This window comes from Rhinolophus sinicus, chromosome 16, assembly GCF_057876585.1.
Source record: "Rhinolophus sinicus isolate RSI-liver-muscle chromosome 16, RSI-T2T, whole genome shotgun sequence".
Lineage (NCBI taxonomy): Eukaryota > Metazoa > Chordata > Mammalia > Chiroptera > Rhinolophidae > Rhinolophus > Rhinolophus sinicus.
In genome coordinates, this window is record NC_142516.1 from 75,281,721 (window position 1) to 75,306,806 (window position 25,086).

Genomic DNA, 25,086 nt, shown 5'->3' on the forward strand with positions numbered 1-25,086 from the left:
TTTAGGTTAATAGTTTACAAATAGATTTTGTAAACAATTCAAAGAATTATCCCAATAATTCATCTATAAAACCTTTAAGGCCATGCATGTGTCCAGGTTTATTGGAAGAGGAACAAGGAGATGGGACAGAAGAAATGTTGGAATCAACTGGACAATTTTCTCACAGCTCCTCTCTCATCTTTAGGTTACATAATACATAGAAACGTGTGTATGTTTGTATGTGTGTGAGTGTGTCACAGCAGCAAGCTTCCAAATTCCTGAGCCAAGGGACAAGATAAAATTTCACACCCTTTTTATTAAGTTAAATTAACTCATTTTGTGATGAATATTGCTCAGTCTCCTAGGGGCTTTCACAGACAGATGGAATTCACAGGAACTGCCCAACACCTCCAGGCAGGGCACAAGGTTTACTTCTTGACTGTCCTTATGCTTAATGATTAAAGAGCTCCTGTGCTTTGCATGTGTTTTCTCCTGCGAAGCCATGGAGACTACGTCCCAGTTTCCTATTTGTCATCAAGTCACGGTGTTGGGACACAGACCCCAGTGTCACTGTTAGAATGCCCTGCCAGGCACGACCCTGCCACTATGCAGGTGTCCATGTGGCTTTCCCTCAAAGACACCAACCAGGGGTCTCTCTAGATGCCTCCTGGGGCACCCCAATTCTGAACAAAATCTCCAACCGCTCTCGACAGGATCCACAGACTACCCCCAATCTAGACTCAAACAAATTCCTCAAAACCTCTCCCCAGAATTCATCAATACCCTATAAATAAAGAGGCCCACCAAAGCATCAAGCTCATAATAAAAGGGCCTCATTGTCTCCCGTGCAGATCCATAAGGCAGGCAGGAGAGAGGAACATTCATGTTCAGGGCTCAGGTTACATTCTATCGTGGAGGATGCGGTGTTGGGGAGTGTCCTCTGGACACATGCCAGCAAAGAGGTAAAGCGGGAAAGGCCTGGGTTCTATGTCACTAGGACTCTGCCTATGGATTTTTCCAGGAATGGATCCTGGCCAGTTGGTTAAGTCAGTTCTACCTTGTGGATACCTGACTGAGATGAAATGAAATGCTATTCCAACCAGAATTTTTAAATCTTTATTTAAGGGAGCATAATATTCTAAATATTTTGGGAAACACTTAACTTTTTCCAAAATACGAATAAAGGATTTGCTCTATAATGAAAACCTTTACAATGGCACATTAAACATTCTCATGATCACACAAATAGAAGGATGCTTTGGTAAAAGCAAAAAGGCATCAGAAAAATTAATACTGGACACGTGAGCCAATCTGAATGCACAACAGCTTTATCTCAGATGATGTGACCATCAAAACAAAATAAATAACACTAATTAAGAATTATAACCTACTGTATTAAGCAAGAATCTGAGTACACGCAAACAGAAATTAAAAATTCTGGAAAAAGGAAAACTGTTTCATACCATGATGAGGACAGGAGGAATACTGGGAAACGTAACATGAGTTTGCAACTATGGTAAAAGTTGATTTGGGAAATGACCAGAAGTAAATGCTAAAATTTGTGAATCTTAAGGATTACAACATACAGAGTATATAGCCTGAGAGTGTCTTCTGAGATACTTAATAACTTTTGTGTGAAGACACATGAAAGACACCACATTAACCAAATAATCCAATTTAGTATCACTATGCATGGGACCAATTACAACAGTATGTGTGTCCTGGTATGATGTATGGAGAAATCCTCAGTATTTCTTTTGTATTCCTACAAAAGGTACATAACCTAAATGTAATCATAAGAAAACATCTAACAAATCATGTTATTTACATGATTCGTAACACAGAACAGCCATGGTTAACAGCTAACTGAAAAGTCAGAATACTGTCAAGGAATCCCTCCATGTTACTATTTTGATACATACCCACTTATCACTTTTCACAGTCATAGTCATAGTCTGTGATAGCTAAGGGATGTCTAAGACAGGTGAGTAACAGACAGATCCAAACCTGTAACAGCTCAGCAGAGAACAAGTTTATTTTTCCTTGCAAAAGTCACACTATTAGAGGCGGAAACTCATCCACACAGTAATTCTTGAACGCTGACTCCTTCCATGTGCTACTCTTCCACCATCATTGTAGGGAAAATGAACAGCAGAGAATTTATCGGATGAAAATGTCTTCATTGGACTTGTTTTACCACTGACAGTCATATTCCACTACTTTAAATTTGGTGACATTACCGCATTAGAATGAAAGAGTGCCTGGGAAATTTAGACTAGTCATGGACCTGAGGATAAAAGGAAATGGTTATTGGTGAACATGTAGTATATGAGACAGGGGTCTTTTAGTCTTAGGTTTATTATTTATATATACTATATTGTGGATTGCCTTCTGGCAGTATTCCCCAAATCCATTACCTTCATAAGATTTCTTTCATTTGTCGATATACTATGAGGTCTCCAAGCTCTACGCATTTTCTCCTGTACTGAGAAGGGAGGCTTCTGCCTGAAGTTATTACATATTTATCGCATTCTACATTTTCTTCATTGTGTGAATTCTCTACTCAGTGAGATTGAATCTTTGACAGAAACCTGACACGTTCTCATTACACAGTATTTCTCCACAGTGGAAATTTGCTGACGGTTGAGATCATACAGAATATTGCCTATATTCATTACCTTCACAATGTGCTGTCCCCCAGAGAAGTCTCTGATCTGCAGGAACGACTAAACTTATCCTTAGTGACTGAAAGACTGTGTATATATATTTCAAGGATTTCCGTCCAGTACAAGTTCTTGCTAATAACTGAATGTTTCCGATCTCCCCAAATTCATCTGTTGAAATTTTATCCCCAACATGCTGGGATTTGGGGATGGAGGGCTTTGAAGGTGATGATGTCATTAGGACAGAGCCCTTATTAAAGAGGCTCCGAAGAGAGCCGTTGTCTCTTCCACCACGTGAGCACACAGGAAAATAGCCGTCTAAGAACCAGAAAGTGGAGCCTCATCAGACACCAAATCTACCAATCCCTTGATTTGGGACTGCCACCTTCCAGAACTGTGGGAAACCAATGTTTGTTACTTAAGCCAAAAAGCCTATGGTACTTTGTTCCAGTAGCCTGAAAGGACTAAGGCAGTTCTCTCATGTCTACGGAGGAGCTTCCTGAGGAACTCTATGTTCTTCAGCTTAATAAATTGTGGTCCCTATTCTGAGTTCTGCAACCTTTTCTTGACCTTGACTTGTACCTTCCACTACATTCATCATCTTTATGATTTCTCCCCTGTGAGTTCTCTGATGTTCTCAAAGTGTGATTTCTGGGTGAAATCATTCCAACTTCCATAACATTTAGAGGGTTTTGCATGTGTGTGAGTTCTCTTAGGTAATGCAAGATTTGATGTTTGGATGAAAGTTCTTCCACATTCATACAATCACGTCAAATTCCCTGTGAGTTTTTGATATTCTCTGCGGTTTGACTTCCAGTGAAAATTTTCCCTACTTCTACAGTTGTAAGGTGAGATCTCCCTGGTGTGATCAAAGAAATCAAAATATGTCATGCCAAATTATGCCAAAAGATTATTATCAGCGAAAGCAACTGAAAAAGAGTAGAAAGAAAACCCTTTTCACTCCACCTCCATATGACAAATGTCAGGGCACAAGTCTCCCTTCGTAAAGGTGTTCTGCATCCCCTCTGTGAAATAAGCAAGAAGGGACAACTCATATCCTGAAGATGACACCAACTAATACCTGTATAAACAAATCTTAATGAAATAACACTCCTCTCCCATTGGTTCCCCGAATATTTACATCCCCAGAACTGAGCACCTGCACAAGCTCTCAACCATTTTTTCTTTGTCTGGACACTTGCTTGCAAATGTATTGTCCTTTTGTTTGAATGGCACATAAGCTTCCAGGTCTGTTCACCTCCGTGGAGTTTTCATTTCATTTATCTCCATATGCATATAAAATAAACCATTTTCTCCTATTAATGTCTTCAATTTGCAGGATTCCAGCCACTGAACCTAACAGAGTACAAGAAAAAGTTATTTTTCCTCCCCTTCGCTTTTTGCATCTGAAAACTCTAAGAAGATTTTCCCATATTGACACGTTCATAAAATTTTTCACCTTTGTGAGTTTTCTGATGTTTTCGTAGGTGAGACTCATTGCTGAAAGTATAAATCACTACACTCCCATCTGAATTGTGTCATAAGTTCAATTTTGAGAGTTTAGTTGGAAACAAAACATTTTCTGCATCAGTTACATTTGTAGCATTTCTCCCTGTATGCAGTCTCTGACATGAGGGCTGATTTCCAAAGAAAATGTTTCCCAGAATTCATACTTTCACAGGTTTTTCCCCTGCATGAATTCTCTGATGTCCTTTGAGATATGACATGAAAATACACACGTTCAGTTTCATAGGGTTTCTCTCCTGTGGTGAGTGCTCTGATGTTTTCAAAGATGTGACTTCCACAGGAAAGTTTTTACACATTCATTATATTTACAGGGTTTCTCTCCTCTGTGACATTTCTGATGTTGTCTGAGTGATGAAAGTTTTTCCCCACACATTACATTCATACAGTTTCTCCTGTGTGAATTCTCTGATGCGCTCCAAGGCTTGACTTCTTGGTGTAACTTTTACCACATTCATTACATTGGTAGGGTTTCTCCCCTGTGTGAGTTCTCTGATGTACTGCAAGGCCTGCTTTGTGTGTGAAAGTTTTCCCACATTCATTACATTCATGGGGTTTTTCGCCTGTGTGAGTTCTCTGATGTTTTCCAAGGCTTGACTTGTGGGTATAACTTTTCCCACATTCATTACATTGATAGGGTTTCTCCCCTGTGTGAGTTACCTGATGTACTACAAGGACTGTTTTGTGCATGAAACTTTTCCCACATTTCGTGCATTCATACGGTTTCTCCCCTGTGTGAGTTCTCTGATGTTTCCCAAGGCTTGACTTCCTGGTGTAACTTTTACCACATTCATTGCATTGATAGGGTTTCTCACCTCTGTGAGTTCTGTGATGTACTGCAATGTCTGTGTTGTATGTTAAAGTTTTCCCACATTCAGTACATTCATAGGGTTTCTCCCCCGTGTGAGTTCTCTGATGTTTTCGAAGTCTTGACTTCCGGGCGTAAGTTTTACCACATTCGTTACATTGATGGGATTTCTCCCCTGTGTGAGTTTTCTGATGTTCAACTAGGGATTCTTTCCAGGAAAAAGCTTTCCCACATTCGTTGGAGTCATACATTTTCTCGCCTGTGTGACTTCTGTAATGTAAAATGAGGGATGACCTCATACAGAAAGATCTTTGACATTCATTACACTCACAGTGTTGTTCCCTCCCGTGAGTTGTCTGCTGTATACCGAAGGCTGACTGAGAACTGAACGTTTCCTCACGTGTCTTATTATTACAAGATAGCTCTATTGCATGAGTTCTCTGTTGTACATTAATAACTGAATTGGAGTTAAAGTTTTTCCCATACTCAAGGGGTGGCACTCCTGTGTGATTTCTCTGATAGTCTGTGAACTGTGCTTTTTGACTAAAAGTTTTCTCTCTTATATCAGTTCTGTGAACTTGAGCAACCCTCCGCAAACTGTCCCCAATTATATTACATTTATCTTCATGAAATTCAAAGGGACTCTTCTCTGTGCTAATACTTGGTGAAACAAGGGCCAATTCATTATATACGTTTCTTCCAAATTCACAATAACATCTCTCTTTTTTGTAAGCACTGTTCCATGTAATGAAGGCAGCCTTATCATGCAAAGCATTACCATGTTCCTTACATTCAAAAGACTGCCCCAGAATAAATTCCTCCACACAACTACAAGTTTGCACATTTTGATTGTAACCAAAAAACTTCTCTCCAATGTTTGGTCTCTCCAACTTCTCTCCAATGTTGTTGGAATGAGATGCATTAAATTCATCAGTCTTCTTTTTTGAGTCATTATGAGGAGCCAATGTGCAGACATCCATGTATGTAGACCCCACACTATCACATGCAGAGAGTATTTTTCTTGAAGGAACAATGAGTGTGCCAAGATTAAATGGTTCTCCTGAAACTGTCTCTTGCTCTGTAGTCAATGGTCTGTTGGTGGTGAATAAAATTTGACATAAATACTTGACTTGGTTTTCCTGGCTCTTCTCTAAATGATCAAGTCGGCAGTCTTCTATAAATGAGAAAGTTAAAAAATTCCTTATGAAATTTAGCATATTTTTAATTTAGAAAGTAGTATAGACATTTACCATACTATATATTTCACAATTGGATTTCTTGCTAAGTCTTTCAACACTGTGGTAATTTCAAGTACATATTAACTATATACTTTTACCTGGAGAGGCAGGAAGCTTGCTGTGGGAAAGGGGAAAAATGGAAAACAACTTGCAGGTGACTATTGTACGTATTTTGGCATTTTGAAATACAATTTTCAAACTTTGGCGTAAAAGAATGGAATGATGAATTGGGAACATAAGTAAGTTTTTAAGAAAGTTGGTCCTGTGGACAAAACAAATCAGAGAATGGCATGATTTCAACAACCAAAAAAATAAAAAATTATGGTCATGTATTTTTAGGGGTTCCAGCAGAGAAAGGGTTTGGATTAAGGAGATTATCAGGATCTAGGTTCTTAAACTATCAAATGCAGATTAAAATGGTAGGATACTCATCAATCTACATGCTTCCACTTGGAGGTTCCCCTTTTTCATTCTACATATCAATACCAAAATAAGTTATAATGGAACAAATTTCCTCATATTTAAAGAAATGATCCTAAAACCAAAGCTCTGATTCTCCTGGCTGTCATTCCTCGGACACAAATGCCAAGAGGAAGTATAAAAGTAACTGGAGGAAAATCCATGTTTCTACTGGGATGGGATGCATTGCTCTATTCTGGCTCTGGTGCTTTGGTGTTTGTTACTGTTGGTCAAAAGTAAACAATTTTTGTCCAGAATATCTTAAGTATCACTTTTAAATATGCTCACTCATGTTCTTAAAACCAGTTTCAACTATGTCCCATATTTAACTCTGCTTTCTACACACTTTTCAACATACGAGGCTTCTACCGATTGTGAGAACTTTAAGGATCACATGTTTCTACCTCCTCCCGTAAATTTTAAATATATCCCTTATGTTTAGCTATTATTAAAGAAATATTTGTATATTTGACTATTACCCTATTGCTACCCATATGCCATGCAAGCATGTCACGCTTAGCTAAACAGTTAAGATGATGCATAGCCCGCTACGCACTCCTGACCCGCCAAAAGATGAAAGAATTAAGAGACATCCTTCTAGAAAATTTAGTTTTACATTACCTGTATTACTTAACGTATTCAAACTATCATTTCACAAATCTACTAGTCCACAGAATTTTCAACCATGGTCTGGTCCAGCCTATTTTCCTCTACAGTGGTTCATTTAAAAAAAAACTATCTGGGGGCCAGCCCAGTGGCTCAGGGTGTTGGAGCTTCCAGCTCCTAACACCAAAGGCTTCCAGTTTGTTTCCCACACGGGCCAGTGCCAGATTGCTCAGTAGGTTGGAGCGTGGGCTCTCAACCACAAAGTTGCTGGTTCGACTCCTCAACTCCACAAGGGATGGTGGGTTGTGCGCCCCGTGCAACTAACAACGGCAACTGGACCTGGAGCTGAACTGCGCCCTCCAAAATAAAGATTGGAAGGACAACTTGACTTGGAAAAAAGCCCTGGAAGTACACACTGTTCCCCAATAAAGTCCTGTTTCCCTTCCCCAATAATAAAAAAAAAAAATCTTAAAAAAAAATGTCAAGAGGCTATTTAGGTCTGTGTGAAATTATTTAAATACATATATATATATTTGTATATATATATATTTGTATATTTGACTATTACCCTACTGCTACCCATATGCCATGCAAGCATGTTACGCTTAGCTAAACAGCTAAGATGATGCATAGTCCACTACCCACTCCTGACCACCAAAATGATGAAAGAATTAAGAGCTATCCATCTAGAAATTTTAGTTTTACATTACCTGTATTACTTTACGGGGTCAAACTATCATTCCACAAATCTACAGGTCCACAGTATTTTCTACCATGGTCTGGTCCAGCCTATTTTCCTCTACAATGGTTCCTTGCAAAAAAACAATCTGGGGGCTGCCCGGTGGCTCAGGCCGTTGGGAGCTCCGTGCTCCTAACGCCGAAGGCTGCCAGTTCGATTCCCATACGGGCCAGTGCCAGATGGCTCAGTAGGTTGGGGCGTGGGCTCTCATCCACAAGTTTGCCGGTTCGACTACTCAACTCCCACAAAGGATGGTGGGCTGCAACCCCTGCAACTAAGATTGAACACGGCATCTTGAGCTGAGCCTCCACTGAGCTTCCAGATGGCTCAGTTGGTTGGAGTGCGACCTCTTAACCACAAGTTTGCCGGTTCGACTCCTGCAAGGGACGGTGTGCTGTATGCCCTGCAACTAACAATGGTAACTGGACCTGGAGCTGAACTGCGCCCTCCACAACTAAGACTGAAAGGACAACAACTTGAAGCTGAACGGCACCCTCCACAACTAAGACTGAAAGGACAACAACTTGACTTGGAAAAAAATCCTGGAAGTACACACTGTTCCCCAATAGTTCCTGTAACCCTTCCCTAATTAAAAAAAAAAAAAAAAATCTTAAAAAAAATATATATCCCATGATTCTTTTATACAAGTAGGAGTCTAGGCGAAAATTTAATGTGCAGCAATTTTTAAAAAATGAGACCTTCCCTTGTGGCCAGGCATGATCAGAAATTTAATAAATTTAACGACCTATATAGAAAAAGCGTACAATGATGGAAAGTGTGATGTAGAGAAGAATGTCTCAAGGATTGGTGACACTTAGGAGATTGCATCAGATAAGCTCTGGTAACAAGGTAGGCAACATAAATACATCTGATGATGCAACAGGGGTTCAGAATGGCTAGTCACTAATATAACAGTAAAATAAATTTCATATATTAAGTTATGTATAAAACCCTACACTTATAAGCCATGTGTTATTTTGTGAATTGAGAGCAAGGTGAATTTGATGCATTATTGAAAAATGAACTCTAATTAGGAATAACAATAACCAAGGCATTAAAGAGCAAGACTCTAGTTTTGGGGAATGTTATGAAGACAGTGAAAATATGAAAAGACGGAGTAAACAGAAAAACTAAAATGTCAGAAAGTGTGGAAATATCACTATGAGGATGACCGTGATGAGCAATCAGCACTTTCAAGTGATTTCATGGTTGTGTTATGAGAGTAGGTCATAGAACAAAATAACTATGCCAGAAGTGAAAAACTAAGGATTTCTGAATTGTGAGAGAAAAATTTTGTCTTCATTTGGTCATTTTGACAATAAAGACACCATAACACTGAGGTGCACCTGCCCTAAAGGAGGGATGAGGTCATCGGGATGAAGCAAAAAGGCTTAAATGATGGGGATGTATGACATAAGCATGGAGGGTGTTACTGTACAGGAAGAAGAGCTCAGAGACAGACAAATTCGGAGGAGAAAGAAACTGGGAATCAAACTTTATTCCCTCACAAAAATCCACTGTATGCCTATTCCTATTCCTTATTGTGATTGAGGTACTAGGGATACAACATTATACCAGGCCAACGAAATGTGAGTAAGCACTCAGGGAAGCACAGACAGAAGTAGGATCAAATCCAAGGAGGGACTGAGCTTGGGAATCATGATTAGTACCAACACAGGCAGCGGACAATGTACGGGAGGGAGGAGTAGGCCTCTGAAATTTTCAAATAGGACACATATGTGGAGATTTTGACATGTGATTTCAGAAGTAAGAAGAGGAGCTGATAAGTGCTTAGGGGGAAAAATATAAGATGGGTATAGATGGACTGACTGCTGGACAGAAGAGAGCTGCTATAAACAGTGCATCGTAGAAGGACATAGTTAGAAAGTGATGACAAGATAGATCTGAATTCTTCATAGAAACAACACATTTATGAGGAATGTATGTTGCAAGTACCTCTAACTCATTTATCTGCCCCTTCCTAGCTGTTAGAACATGGAAACCAAAACAAATACACATAAATCCCTTTCGTATAAATCCACACCAAATAGAGTTCTGTCGTAGGGTGGAGAGATGGGGCACGATGCCAGTTTTCATATAAATTACTTTTGCAGCTTTCTATGCTATCACCCTTTTCATAAATCAGTTGTCATTAGAGCACGCAGCTGTTTCTGGGCTCTGTACTGTGTTTCAAAGGTCTATAATTAACCCCATGCCAGTAGTATCCCATACCAGTTACAGCAGATTCACAATATAGTATTAGCATCTGTTAGAAAAGATCCTACGTCATCCTGTTCTTCAAGTATGTTTATCCACATGGGCGAACACTCAGAATTTTAAAGTCGTATTCCATTCTATGAAGATGTTATTAGTATATTCTTTTATTTCTGTTTTATTTCGTGCTGTGCAAAGATTTTCAAAATTTCCACATTTGTGCAGCTGTATTTCTACAGCTGTGCGTTGTGCTCTATGACTTCTTATAAAATCTTTCTCTCTTTTTTCCAACATAGGACAGCTACTCTATGCATTTTATTTAATTCTTTTTATTCCACGAAGCATGTTTTGGCTTTTACTTAATTTATACCATTATAGCTTTCCAATTTTTCAAGTGATATTTTAAAAAAAACAAAAAACTTCTGTTCTGCTTAAGTCTTCTCAAAATTCCTTGTTGTTGAAACTTTCCATTAAGCAATGCTATACCCATCCCCCAAAAGTTGTATGCATGAAAGATTTAATTCACCAGGTTTGGGGTTTTCTCATCCTGCATATTTCAAAATGATTGTTCTCTCACCACCTCTTGGGGGATAACTGGTAAGCCCAGGGAATGTCCTGCCTGATAAGAGTGTGTTTACACACCTGGGGGCTGGGGCCACACCAGATAGTTCAGGCTAACCCTGGGATTTATGGTTGGGGCCTTGGGCCTCACTGGAGTAAATAGGTCAATCACCTAGGTGCTCAGGCCCTACATGACCAACCCCCAGTAAAAACCCTGTACACCAAAGCTCGGGTAAATTTCTCTTCTTGCCATATTTCACTTGTGCTGCCATACATCGCTGCTGGCAGAATTAAGCACTTTCCATAGAACTCTATCGGGAGAAGAAAACAAGAAGTCTGTTTTGGATACCGCCCTCCGTGACTTTTACTTTTGCTGATATTATCTGTATCTTTTTGCTATAATAAACTGTAAGGTTTAATACAGCAATTTGTTGAGTTCCTACAGACCTCTTGACAGGTTCATACATACATTTCATACTTTTATAATAATAATTTTGAGGTACTCCTTCATGTAACAGATTTTTCAAAAATATATACGCATATTTCATTTACACATGGGGTATTTTTCTCTCATACTGTCTATAATTGCTAGTGTTATTAAATTATGTTAAATTAACGTTGCAAAGTTAATAGTTTGCTTCTAACCCAAAATTTATGTTTTGTTACTCCATTAACACTTCAGAGAAGGTTTACACTATATATTCAGAGTAGAGCTTAAAAAACCCTTATCAATATATATTAGACTCATGTCAAAAAATATGTTTAATATCTAGAGCAGGGGTCAACAAACTTTGTATGTGCAGCATCTGATGGTGAATATTTCAGTAACTGCATGCCACATAACCTCAGGCACAACTATTCAGCCATTTTGTTGTACCACAAAAATAGCCATTACAAATACACAAACAAATAACTATGTTCCAAAAAAAACTATTATTTACAAAAACAAGTAGCTAGCTGGATTTAGGTCAAGGAACATAATTTACCAACTCATGCTCTAGAATCTCAGTTGTTGTCCATCATATTTTGTATGAAATCAGAGTAGTATATATAGGTCAATTATATCTAATGCTTGCTGTTTCTCCTCGTATCTCTTGCAGTTTTTTAGTGAATTTTCATGATAAATTAATTGGCACACAACTATCTGCAGCCTCTGCATTTCCTTTTTAAATTATCTTCATTAGTTTTCTTAAAGTGTCCTTTGATTACTGTACGAATCTTAATCTGAATCAAAACCTTGTGCAATGGTTATATAAATTCAGCCTGAATGACTTTATGTATATTGTCTGGATATTACACATTTTGTATTTTAAACATTCAAAATTATTTTCAGGTACATCTCTTTCTTATAATCTCATACCATTTTCTATTAATAAGTGACTTTAACACATTGACACTGATATGATAGTTACATCTCTTACTTTATGATGTGCTATTTACATCTTAATATTCACATGTGGTTGTTTTTTTTAATAAAAAGCCTTTTCAGTGATATGTCTGTTTTCTTTGTATTATCATGCTGTTTTTCTTCTAATAATGACAAAGGTTGTATTTTTGCATTTATAGTAGCACATTTAGAGGAGTTACATTTCTCAATTACAAATCTTCCATAATTCGTATTTATTTATCAATTATGCAGTACATAGTTTTTCCAACTACCCAACCACTGATCAAATTAGTGTATCACTTCTCTCCATTTTCCCTTACTTTAAACTTCAATTTTAGTTGATATTATAATCTACCCCTATACCTGACTTTATACTAGTTAAATATAAATTGATTGATTTGTCAGGTAGAAATGACATATACTGTGTTACCTATTTGAAAAAATGAAAACAATTACTTCGTACCACTTATGTTACACCTTCCATACCCACATTTTTTGGATCTACTCATTTCTAAACTTCCAAAGGTGCCCTTTGTTTAACTGACTCGATTTTGGATTTAATTTTCAAGAGGTACTCTCTACCTGTATTCCAAAACTCACCTGGATAACTCCCATTTAGAAATTTGTCCTCTAATAAAAATGGGTCTTCTTGTTCCAACTTCAAGATTACTTCTGGTTTTATAAAGCAATACCCTGTAATGGAAAATAATTTAGGAAATGGGTTTACTGCAAGGGCTTGGATGATTCTAAATATGAAAGAAGGTGCAGTTTTAAGAGTGGAACACTAATGATACTCACTTGACTCCTTCTTTGGAAGGTGAAAAACAAAAATATTTTCAGATGCACAAAAAGATCTCCTTAAAACCTGAAATCCCAAGCTCAAATAACATTAAATTCTAATAAACCTCCATGTTTACAGCTACAGTGAGAAAGAGCGATGGAGATCTACAAAAGGTCCCTTCAATCTTTGTATGGTTAGAAATTAGTGGACACAAGTGGTGATACTACCCAGGGGTGGGGAATTACGAGAAAAACGTAGAATGAAAAATCGCCAAAGCACACACAGAAGTAGGAAGTTTTTGTTTCCAGATTGGAAGGGAAATGGGTCCTCAAAGATTACTCATGAGAAACCACAAAGGAGAAAATCAACGGAGACCTGGAACACACAGGGACTGCTTGTATTTTCCAAACATCAGAGCTTGGCCATTTTGATTTATTGAGCTTCATAAATGTCATGCCAGGATGGCAAACACGTCCAGCTGCTGCTAAAGAGAAGGCCCACGCGCATCCGTGACCTGGATTCAGGCACAAAATGTACCGTTGGTGTCCTGTCAGTTTTCAGAAGGGAGGCGCTGTCTCCTCTGCCATTGCAAGTGATTGCCATTGCCTCTACTGACACTACCTCCCCGTCTACCATTTTTTTTCCTTTTTTTATTTGGAGACATCTGTTTCAATCTTTTGTTTCTGTTTCCTCTCTGTTTATCTGTCCCGGTTTTGGGTGTTTTCTTAGTGATTCAGAGGATACGAAAAACTTCATTATTCACATATTGGGGCTTTCAGGAGAGAGCCGGGTAGGCACGCAACACAGTCTGAATATAATTTCAAGGAAGGAGCAAGTGGTCCTGGATTTTATTGTGGCATCAGAGAATGGAGCCAGAGTGAGAGTTGCTATGTATAACTAACACGTTATAAGAAGCCAGGATTTGTGTGGTTTAAACAGCCTCATTCATGCCAAGCACAGAACGGGCTGACTTTATGATTATCTTGTCCAGATGTGGAGCAGAGAGAGTGGAGGACATGAAGTTTGTCAGCTGTCAGAGCTAGACATCAAAAATGTAGATGGACTATTTACTATGGAAACCTCAAACGGAATAAGCTCAAATAAATTCATACCAAGAAACAAAATAGTCACACATCTAAAAACTAAGGAAACAATTGTGAAAGCAGCAAAACAATAGCAATCTTAACTACAGTGGAATAATAACTGGGACAACTGTCACATCTCACGAGAAACCACGGAGCGTATATGAAAGTGGCACAATATTCAAGTGCTAAAAACTGTTCACCCCTAATTGGATTTGCAGTGAAAATATCCTCAGGATATTTTGTATATCAAGACATTCTCAGATGAAGCAAAATTTAGGCAATTTCTCACCAGTGGGACTACCCTAAAAGAATGGCTACAAAAATTCTTTTATAGATTGTAAATGTTAAGGGATCTTAAACTATCTAGAAAAAGAAAAAACAAGAGACGAGATAAATAAAAATATAGACATAGCAGTCCTCTCTTATCTGCGGGAGATACATTCCAGGAACCCCCAGTGGGTGCCTGAACTGCAGACAGTACCGAACTCTATATATACTATGTTTCTTCACATACATACATAAGCATGATAAAGTTTAATTTGTAAATTAGGCACAGTAATAGATTAACAACAATAACTAACAATGAAATAGAACGATTACAACAATATACTGTAATTAAAGTTATGTGAATGTGGTCTCCTGCTCCAGGTAAACTAGCACAAATTACTTTTTCCTCCTCCACAATCAGACAGATTTTCTTATTGCAGATCACAGCAACTTCAGCATATGACTTTTTTTTCTTTAAGTCAAAATGTTTACCTTTGATTTAAAGGAAGTAATTTACAGCTTCTCTTGACATATCTGAATTGCGAGGATTGGGCTTTGGGGCTATTACGAAGTGAAATAATGGTTACTTGCACATAAGCACTTCAATACCCTGACAGTTGATCTCATAACCGAGATGGCTACTCAGTGACTAACGGTAGCATATACAGCATGGAGACACTGCACAAAGGATGGCTTATGTCCCACGTGGAACAGGCCAAGATTTCATCATGCTACTCAGAATAATACACAAGTTAAAACTTATTGTTGTAATTGTTTATTTCTGCAATTTTTGTATGCATGATTTTAGAACCTCGGTTGACCCCGGGTAACTGAAACCATGGAAAGCAAAACCATGGATGAGGGATGACTGTTGCCACGCAGCAGCTTACCCGTCTGTCTCCTCGTACCTGCCTCTAAAGAAAGGAGAGTCTGACACGGATCCTTTCAGGGACTTTGCTTCACCTTTGGGCTTACACCTTATGTCTCCCTGTTTCGCCCCAGAAAGATGGCTGGCTAGTCAATTACAGGTAACATTCCCCATGGGGGGGCCACCCAAGCCAGACACAGCCACGTGGGGACCATCTGGGGAACTCTTGGGGTTGACAGAGGTGGGCACAGCCCCCCACCTTCCCCCAGCTAAGGAGAGCCTCTGTCTCTGTGGCTGCATTCCTTCCCAAAACCTGCAGGGGAAGTGATTCAATGATGTGCTTTCCATATGCGTAAAGGTTTTGTCCCTTCAGGAAGTACACACATCCTGAGACTTACACTTCCGCTGCCTCCAGGCAAGGGTGATTGGTTTGAATCAGTTTCCTATTATAATGTATGGATTCACAGATCTTGAGATTGACAAGCTTTATATCCTTTACTTCACCTAACTAACAAAAGCTATGTGGTGGCCTGATTCGGTGCTCAGCCCTTGAGGCTGGAGTCCCTTGGCCCGGCTTGCACACTATTCTTGGCTGCTGTATTTCTTAACCCTGCGCTGCCCTCCTCACTCCCCACAATTCTTGTTGCGCTGGACACGACAGAGGACTACTATCAATGCAATAGGTATTCCTTCTGTGTTCTAAACTTTCATGGTGGAAGCAACATTATAACTGTCTGATATAGTTCTTAGTATGTACACAGAAAACATTTCAGCAAGTTATATTATAAATGAGGGAAGGTAAAAGGAGGTACACTTCACTCAAACTAATAAAATGTGAACACTAGCATCCTCTGATGATTTATATAAAATAGAATTCCTAGGGAAACCACCACAAAGAACTATACATACAAGAAACACCTCAAAAACACTACAGGCAGATCAAAATGGAACTCTAAAATACTTTCAAGGGGCCCACAGGAACGAAAAAAAAAAAAGAGACAGAAGAAAATAATAAACAGCAGACTTAAGCCCTAATATATCAATAATTACATCAAATGCAAGTTATCTAAAGACAACTTTGAAAACACAGACAATCAGATGGATGTAAAAACAATTCTGACTATATACTGTCTCAAGAAACTCATTTAAAAGTAACAATGTAGGAATGTTTAAAAGTAATAGATCAAAAAAAGATATACCATGTAAACATTAAAAAAAAAAAAGGTGAGGGTCTTATATTACTACTGTGTTTCCCCAAAAATAAAACCTACCCGGACAATCAGTTCTAATGCATCTTTTGGAGTAAAAATTAATATAAGACCCGGTATTATATTATATTATATTGTATATATTACATTACGTTGTATTATATGAGACCCAGTCTTATATTAAATTAAGACCAGGTCTTATTTTAATTTTTGCTCCAAAAGACGCATTAGAGCTGAATGTCTGGCTGGTCTTACTTTCAGGGAAACACGGTATCAGATAAAGGAGACTGCACAGAAAAGAATATTAAGAGAGACAGAGAAAGACAGTACAAAATGATTAAACGAATACTCCACGAAAATCACATAACAGTAAGAAATATGTACATCACAACAACAGAGCTTCTAAACATATGAAGCAAAAACTGAGAACTAAAAAGAGAAATAGATAAATTCATAATTATAATCAGACCCTTCAACATCCCCTTCTCACTGATAGAACTACACAGAAAAAAAGAGATACACAACTTAATAAAACCATCAACCAACATGCTGCCACAGATATTTATGGAAAACTCCACACAGTAACAGCAGAATACACATACTTTTCAAAACTCTATAGAATATGTACCCTAATAGGCAATATCCTAGGCCATTAAAAAAAAAAAAAAAAAAGTGTAATAGAAATGAAATAGAGTGTGTTCTCTGGCCAGAATAAAATCAAACTGACAATCATCTACAGAAAGTTACAGAAAAATCTCCAAATACTTGGAAATTAAACAACACATTTCTAAATAACCTTTCAAAGAGGAAGTCTCACGAAAAAAAAATACACTGAATAAAATGAAATGAAAATATGTAGGAGGCTTCTAAAACAATGCTGAAATAAAAATTTATACCACTAAATCCTTATATTAGAAAACAGGGGGCCGGCTCGGTGGCTCAGGTGGTTGGAGCTCCGTGCTCCTAACTCCGAAGGCTGCCAGTTCGATTCCCACATGGGCCACTGGGCTCTCAACCACAAGGTTGCCTGTTCAACTCCTCGAGTCCTGCAAGGGATGGTGGGCTCCGCCCCCTGCAACTAAGATTGAACACGGCACCTTGAGCTGAGCTGCCGCTGAGCTCCTGGAAGGCTAAGTTGGTTGGAATGCGTCCTCTCAAGCACAAGGTTGCCAGTTCAATTCCTTGACTCACACAAGGGATGGTGGGCTCCACCCCCTGCAACAACTAAGATTGAACACGGCACCTTGAGCTGAGCTGCTGCTGAGCTTCCAGATGGCTCAGTTGGTTGGAACACGTCCTCTCAACCACAAGGTTTCTGGATTGACTCCCACAAGGGATGGTGGGCTGTGCCCCCTGCAACTAAGACTGAAAGGACAACAACTTGAAATTGAATGATACTCTCCACAATTAAGATTGAAATGACAACAATTTGACTTGGGGAAAAAAAAAATTCCTGGAAGTACACACTGTTCCACAATAAAGTCCTGTTCCCCTTCCCCAATAAAATCTTTAAAAAAAAAAAAAGGAAACAAAAACAGGAAAACTCTCAAGTCAATCACAGAGATTCCATCTCAGGAAATTAAAAAAGAGCAAAATGAAATCCAAATAAGCAGAAAGAAAGACGATAAACTCCATTCACGATAAAATTATCTAAAAACACTAGGACCACTGAAATTCCTCACCATGATAAAGAACATTTACAAAAAACATATAGGTTCTGGTCAAGATGGAGTAATAGGCATAGGCGGGCTTGCCTTCCCTCGTGACCACATCAAAATTACAACTAAACTATGAAAAAAGCATCACTGAGAATCACCTAAAATCTTGCTGAACTGAAGCTCTACAACTAAGGACATGCAGAAAAAGTCACCTTGAGGCTGGTAGGAGGGGCAGAGATGCACAACAGGCTGGTCCCACACCCGCATGTGACCATTAAAAATTGGGAGGGGTATCTCGGCTCCTGGAGGTCCCAGTCCCATCCCATCCCAGGGGTCCAGTGTCGGGGAGAAAAGTCCCCATAATTTCTGGTTGTGAAAACCAGAAGACTGTGACTGGGTGAGGTAGAGGGCAACTAGAGTCCCAGCGGCCCGTCTTCAAGAGCCCTCTAGGAATCACTTACAGACAGAATCACTGGCCCTGAGCTCCCGTGCTGGGGCAGCAGCTGGAAAGGCGGCAGGGACAGTTGTATGCCCTGGGACGGGGGCTGGAGAGGCAGCTTTTTCCTGGACGGAGGAACTGGCAGAAGCCACTGTTTCGTTGCTGAGTCCACCCCTTCCCATATCTGAGTCTCTATACAGCTGGCTAGTACCCTTTGTTCGCCATGCTCTGGTAACTCGAGAACCAGCCCCACCCAACTTTCAGACACATCCAAGTCATTTCCAGTGGCTTTTTCATAGAAACCGTCTGCCTTAGCTCATGGCGCAGACTTTCCTAGGGTCTCTCAAAGGTTTGGGGAACCTACACAAGCAGCGTAAGACTTGAGCGTATCCTGTACGTTTAGGTGATGAGGCTGAAGGCCGCCGGCACAAGATGCAGCCGTCCTTGGTTCGCAGCTTGGCCTCTTGAGCATTCCCAAGCACAGTATGGGCAGCAGCCATCTGCGGATAACTTCATCACTCCTTCCAGGTGTGGCCTCAGGTGTGGCATGTGCTGTGGCTGAACTTGACCACAGTGGGTCTCCTCCAAGGTGGTCCTGTGTTGCGACCTGCACAACACAAGCCGTGGGAAGGCGAGGGAGGTGGCGAGGGTTAAACTATCATAAAGAGACAGAGACTCAAATACAGTTAAATCACAGAGGACCGAGGGACTCGCAGCCTCAAAGGACTGGAGCCCCGAATTGGGTCGTCGTGGGTATTTATTGATTTCTTACAATAAGCATCACAAGATTAAAGGCAGGGTCCGCGAAATTCTCACACACCATAAAAATTCTTCCAATTCCCAGATATTTGTCCCAAAGCAACCGATGCTCATTGTCCCCAGGCGACTAAGGCGGGTGTGTTCAACCCCCTGAGGGAGCAAGTCTCACAAGGTAAAACCTATCCCATGAGCTAAGCAGGAAGAGTGATATCTTATCACTCTAAGAAGTCCTTTGCATAGCAGAGTGCAGGACAATTGGGGCATGCATTAGCAGCTTCCCATAATGGTGAGGAGGAAGGGTATGGCTACCTCCTGACTTTTATTATGTTAACTCATGGGGGTCCCAATGGAGTCCCGTCTGGCTTAAGTCATTCCTTCCATGAGGAATCATTACTCGTCTTTGACTGCAGACCCAGCTTACAAGGACCAAATAGAGAGACTTAGGATAAATGAACTCAACCACAAAGAGGGACAGTCGCGTAAAGTTTTCTTTCCCTAAGGAAAGATTGGAGGGGACAAACGGCTAGGCTGCTGTGTGACCACAGTCCTGGGGTGGCACGCCCAGTGGCCAGCTTTGAAACGAGCTGAAGCATCACCAAGAAGCCACGAAGAACAACACACCCAATGGGTGGATTAGGCAGATACCAAACCCCTGCTGAGGCAGATCCTATTCTGTAGGGACAACCCCTGCACCACAACTGCTCCACTGTAATTCTCAAACCAAAGAGCTCGAGGGTCAGTCCCTCTTACCAAGGTGCAAATAGCAACCTAGTCTCAACTATAAGAGGAGGGTACACACAACCCACACAAGGGACACACCCAGAGTGCATGGCTCAAGTGACCAGAAAACTGTGCACTGAGCCCCAATGCACACCTACTACATAAGGCTACTCTACTAAGACCCAGAGATATAGCAGCCCTACCTAGTACATAGAAACAAACAGACAGGCAGTCAAAATGTGGAGACAAACAACTAAGTCCCACATAGAAGAACAGAACAAAGTTCCAGAAAAAGAACAAAATAAAGACTACCAATCTACCAGACGCAGAGTTCCAAACAATGCTTATAAGAATACTCAATTACCTCAGGGAGAACTTCCACAATGAGATAAGAAACATAAAACTGGAAACACAAAACATGAAAAAGAACCAGTCAAAAATAAAGAATACAATAAGAGAAATGAAGAATACATTAAAGGGAATCACCAGATTAGATAAAGCAGAGGATTGAGGCAGTGAAGTAGAACATAAGTTTCTGTTCTCAATCAGAAGAGCAAAAAGAAAAAAGAATCCAAAAAATTGAGGCGAGTTTAAGGGTCGTCATGGACAACATCAGGCAGAGCAACATTTACATTATAGAGGTACCAGAAGGAGAAGAGAGAAAGGAATTGAAAACCTACTTGAAAAAATAATTATGAAAACTACTCTAACCTGCTAAAGGAAATAGATATGCAAATCAGGAAGCACAGAGAGTCCCAAACAAGATGAACCCAAAGAGGCTAACTACAAGACACATCATAATTAACATGCCAAAAGTTAAAGACAGAGAGAGAATCTTAAAAGCAACAAGAGAATAGCAGTGAGTTATATCAAGGGAATCCCCATAAGACTGTCAGCTGATTTCTCCACAGAAACATTGCAGGCAAGAACAGATTGGAAGAAAATATTCAAAGTGATGAAAATCAAGGAACCACAACCAAGATTATTTACCCAGGGAAGACATCATTTAGAATCAAAGGACAGATAAAGAGCTTCCCAGACAAAAATAAGCTAAAGGATTTCATCACCACCAAACCAGTATTACAAAGAAGCTTAGCGGGACTTTAAGACAAAAAATAAAATCAAAAGCATGCATAGTAAAATGGCAATAACTACATACATACCAAGAATTACTTTCAATGTAAATGGACTAAATGCTCCAATCAAAAAATTGGGGGGGGGGGGGGTTGAATAGATAAGAGGAAAAAAAACCCTACATACGCTGCCTACAAGAGACGCACTTCAGATCGAAAGACACACATAGACTGAAAGAAATGGAAAAAGATATTTCATGGAAATGGAAACAAACAAACAAAAAGTGGGGTATCAATACTCACACAAAATAGATTTTAAAACAAAGACTATAACAGGAGACAAAGAAGGACCTAGTAATCCCACTTCTGCATTTATGCAAATAAACCCAAATGCTATTTCGAGGGGACATGCTCATCCATATGTTCACTGTTGTATTATTTACATAAGCCAAGCTAAGAAGGCCACCTGGGTGTCTCTGAATGCATGAATGCATAAAGAAAAACGGGTATACCGTGTTTCCCCGAAAATAAGACCTAACCGGAAAAGTGGCCGTAATGCGTCTTTCTGAGCAAAAATAAATATAAAATCCGGTCTTAGTTTGAGGGAAATATGGTAAAAACAGGAGACACAGCAGCCCTACCTAATACCGTATTTCCCTGAAAATAAGACAGGATATTATATTAATTTTTGCTCCAAAGACCACATTAGGGCTTCTTTTACAATTAGGTCTTATTTTTGGGGAAACACAGCCTAAGCAATGGAATAATATTTAGCTATAAAAAAGAAGAAAATCTTCTCACCTGCGAAAACATGGATGGATCTAGATGGTACTGTGCTGAGTGTTATATGTCAGAGAGCGAAAGACAAGTGTGACATGATTTCACTTACGAGTGGAATCTAAAGATCAAAATAAACAAAGGTAAGAGAAACAAACTCATAGATACAGAGGATATGTCAATGGTTCCCAGAAGGAAGGGCTTGGGAGTGGGTGAAAAGGGGAAGGGATTAACAAGTACAAATTGGTTGTTACACAGTAGTCATCGGGATGTAGGATACAGGATAAAGAGTACAGACAATAATATTGTAATAACTAAGTATGGTTGTCAGATGGGTACTAGATCTATGTGGGTGAGAGATGGGAGGGGGATTAAGGCCAGGGTAAAAAAGGGGAAGGGATAAAGAAATACAAACCGGTAGTTACAAACTAGGCATGGGGATGTAAAGTATAGCATTTATATTAAACAATACAGTAAGAACTATGTATAGTACCAGGTGGTACTAGGCAGGGGGATTACTTCCTAAATTACATAAATGTCTAACCACTATGTGGTATACTAGAAACTAATATAAAACAATATTGAATGTCAACCCTAATGGAAAAATTTTAAAATAAGAATGGTGACTTCATCTTTCCCTCTAAGAGTGACAAGGCAGAGACAACAGTGTCTATTCTCACCACTCTTATTCGATATAGAAATCTTAAAGACGTTACGATAAGTAAAATAAGGCACTTGAAATAAATACTGAATGAATCCACTTATATGTACCTAGAGTAGTCAAATTCACAGACAGAAAGAAGAACAGTAGTTCATAGAGGGGGAGGAAAAAAATGGGGAGTTAGTGTGCAATGGGTAGCTTTAGTTGGGAAGACGAAAAAGTTCTAACGATTAACGGTGGGGAGGCCCACCATTAATCAGAAGTGGACCTCCAACACACATGGAGTATACTGGGGCCATGATGCTGGACTTCCAGCCTCCACAACTGTGAGAAATCAACGTTTGTTTATTAGAAACAAAACCAAAAATCCATAGTGACCTCCAATCCCACATGTTGGTGAGGATGTAGAGCAACCATAACTATTAGACACCGCTAACGGGCATGCACACTGGCACAGGCACTTGGAAACATTGGGCAGGTTCCTATAAAGTGACCATAAGAACAACAATACCATACTTCGGAATATTTACACAAGAGAAATGAAAACAAATGTCCAAACTTGTACTTAAATGGACACTGCAGCTCTATTCCTAGCAGCATAAATAAGGATAACCCTACGTGTCTATCAACTGGTATTAGGATGACAAATTATGGTATACGCATTCAAAGAAACACTACCTGGGAATAAAAAGAATGGTGAGATACACAAAAGCATGCATGAATCTCAAAAGCTAAGTGAAGCAAAGAAATGGGAAGAAATTCTGTGTTCATGAATTGGAAAAATCAACAGAAGTAAAATGGCCGTATTACCCGAAGCAATATACGAATTTAATGTAATCTCCACCAAAATCCCAAAGGCATTTTTTTAAAAAATACAATGAAAAAATCATCAGATTTGTATGAAATCAACAAAGACACTGATTAGCCAATGCAATCCTGAGAAAAAAGAAAAAAGCCACACAGATCACACCCCGACTTCAAATTATATTACAAAGAGACAATAATCAAAACAGCATGTATTGGTAGAAAAACAGACACACATACCAATGGAACAGAAATGGCAGTCCAGAAATAAACTAACATATATATGGGCAAATAATTTTCAACAAAGGAGCCAAAAATACACAAAGGAATAAAGAAAGCCATTTCAATAAATGGTACTGGGAGAACTGGAAAGCCACATGCAAAAGAATTAAAATAGATTGCTATTTGTTGCCATATACCAAGATTCACTCAAAATGGATCAAAGACCTAAATGTAACACCAGAAACAAAAAAGAACATAGACAAATACACGGGTACTATACTTACGGATCTTGGGCTTACAGAGGGTTTTATGAATTTCACTCAAAGGCAAGGGAAGTAAAAGAAAAAATAAATGAATGGAACTATAGCAAACTAAAAAGCTTCTGCAGAGCAAAGGAAAACCATCAACAAAACAAACAGGCAATCAACCAAATGGGAGAAGATATATACAAATAACACCTCTAATAAGGGGCCAATACCCAAAATATATAAAGAACTCAAAGAACTCAATGACAAACAAATAAAACAAATAATTGAAAGAAATATAGGCAAAGGACCCGAACAGACACTCCTGTCAAGAAGACATACAAACAACCAACAGATACATGAATAGAGCTCAACTTCACTAGCTAATAGGGAAATGCAAATGAAAACCACAATGAGCTAACAATTCACACCTCTGAGAATGGCTATTATCAACAAGTCAAATGATAAAAAGTGTTGGAGACCTTGTGTGTGTGTTGGCGGTGGGGAGAACCATCATACAGTGCTGGTGGAAATAAATTGGTACAGCCACTATGGAAAACAGTACGGAGGTACCTCAAAAAATTAAGAGTACAATTACAATGTGACCCAGGAATCTCTCCTCTGAGTATCTACCCAAAAAAATCTGAAAACACTCATCTGTAAAGATATATGTACCCTTAAGTTCATTGCAGCATTATTCATAGTGGCCAAGACACAGAAACAACCAAAGTGTTCGTCAGTAGAAGACTGGATAAAGAAGAGGTAGTACCTATATACAATGGATTACTCGGCCATGACAAAAGACGAAATACTGCCATATGTGAACATGGATGAATATTGAGATTATCATGCTAAGCGAAGTAAGCTGTATGAAAAAAGTCGAGAACCATGTGATTTCAGTCATATGCGGGATATAAAAGTGACAGCAAAAATGAACAGGACAAACAAACAAAAACTGACAGATAGACAACACTATGGTTACCAGAGGGAAAGGTGGGTTAGAAAAGGGAAAAGGGGGGGTCAAATATGTGGTGACAGGAGATTTAACTTTGGGTGGTAAACACACAGTGCAATATACCAATGATGCATTATACACTTGTACACTTGAAACGCGTATCATTTTATTAAGCAATGTAACCACAGTAAATTTAATAAAATTAAAAGAGCTAGGAAAAAGAAGCAAGAAAAAAGAGTAAACACTCTATGATGTACATAAAATTCTAGAAGGGAAAACTACTGCAACAGAAAGTACATCAGTGGTTGACAGGAACCAGGGAGAGGGATGGGAGGGGAAAAATCACTGCAAAGAGCTACAAGGAAACTTTTCGGGGTGACAAAAAT

At 39.2% G+C, this 25,086-nt stretch overlaps 1 protein-coding gene across 4 annotated transcripts in view; it reads right to left on the reverse strand.

Moving 5' to 3' along the window:
- Window positions 1-1,081: 1,081 nt before the first annotated feature.
- Window positions 1,082-25,086, reverse strand: part of LOC109439571 (zinc finger protein 248-like) — a 31,169-nt gene continuing 7,164 nt past the window's right edge. For 3 of the 4 annotated variants that reach the window (XM_088793541.1, XM_088793543.1, XM_088793542.1), the window contains 2 exons: window positions 12,779-12,871; window positions 1,082-6,148 (listed from right to left, as the gene is read on the reverse strand). In XM_088793541.1, coding sequence (XP_088649667.1) covers window positions 4,548-6,148; window positions 12,779-12,871 — 1,694 coding nt within the window. In that variant the 3' untranslated portion in view covers window positions 1,082-4,547. Of the gene's footprint in view, window positions 6,149-12,778; window positions 12,872-18,506; window positions 18,843-25,086 lie in introns of those variants that run through there. The other variant, XM_088793540.1, reaches the window with a different exon arrangement.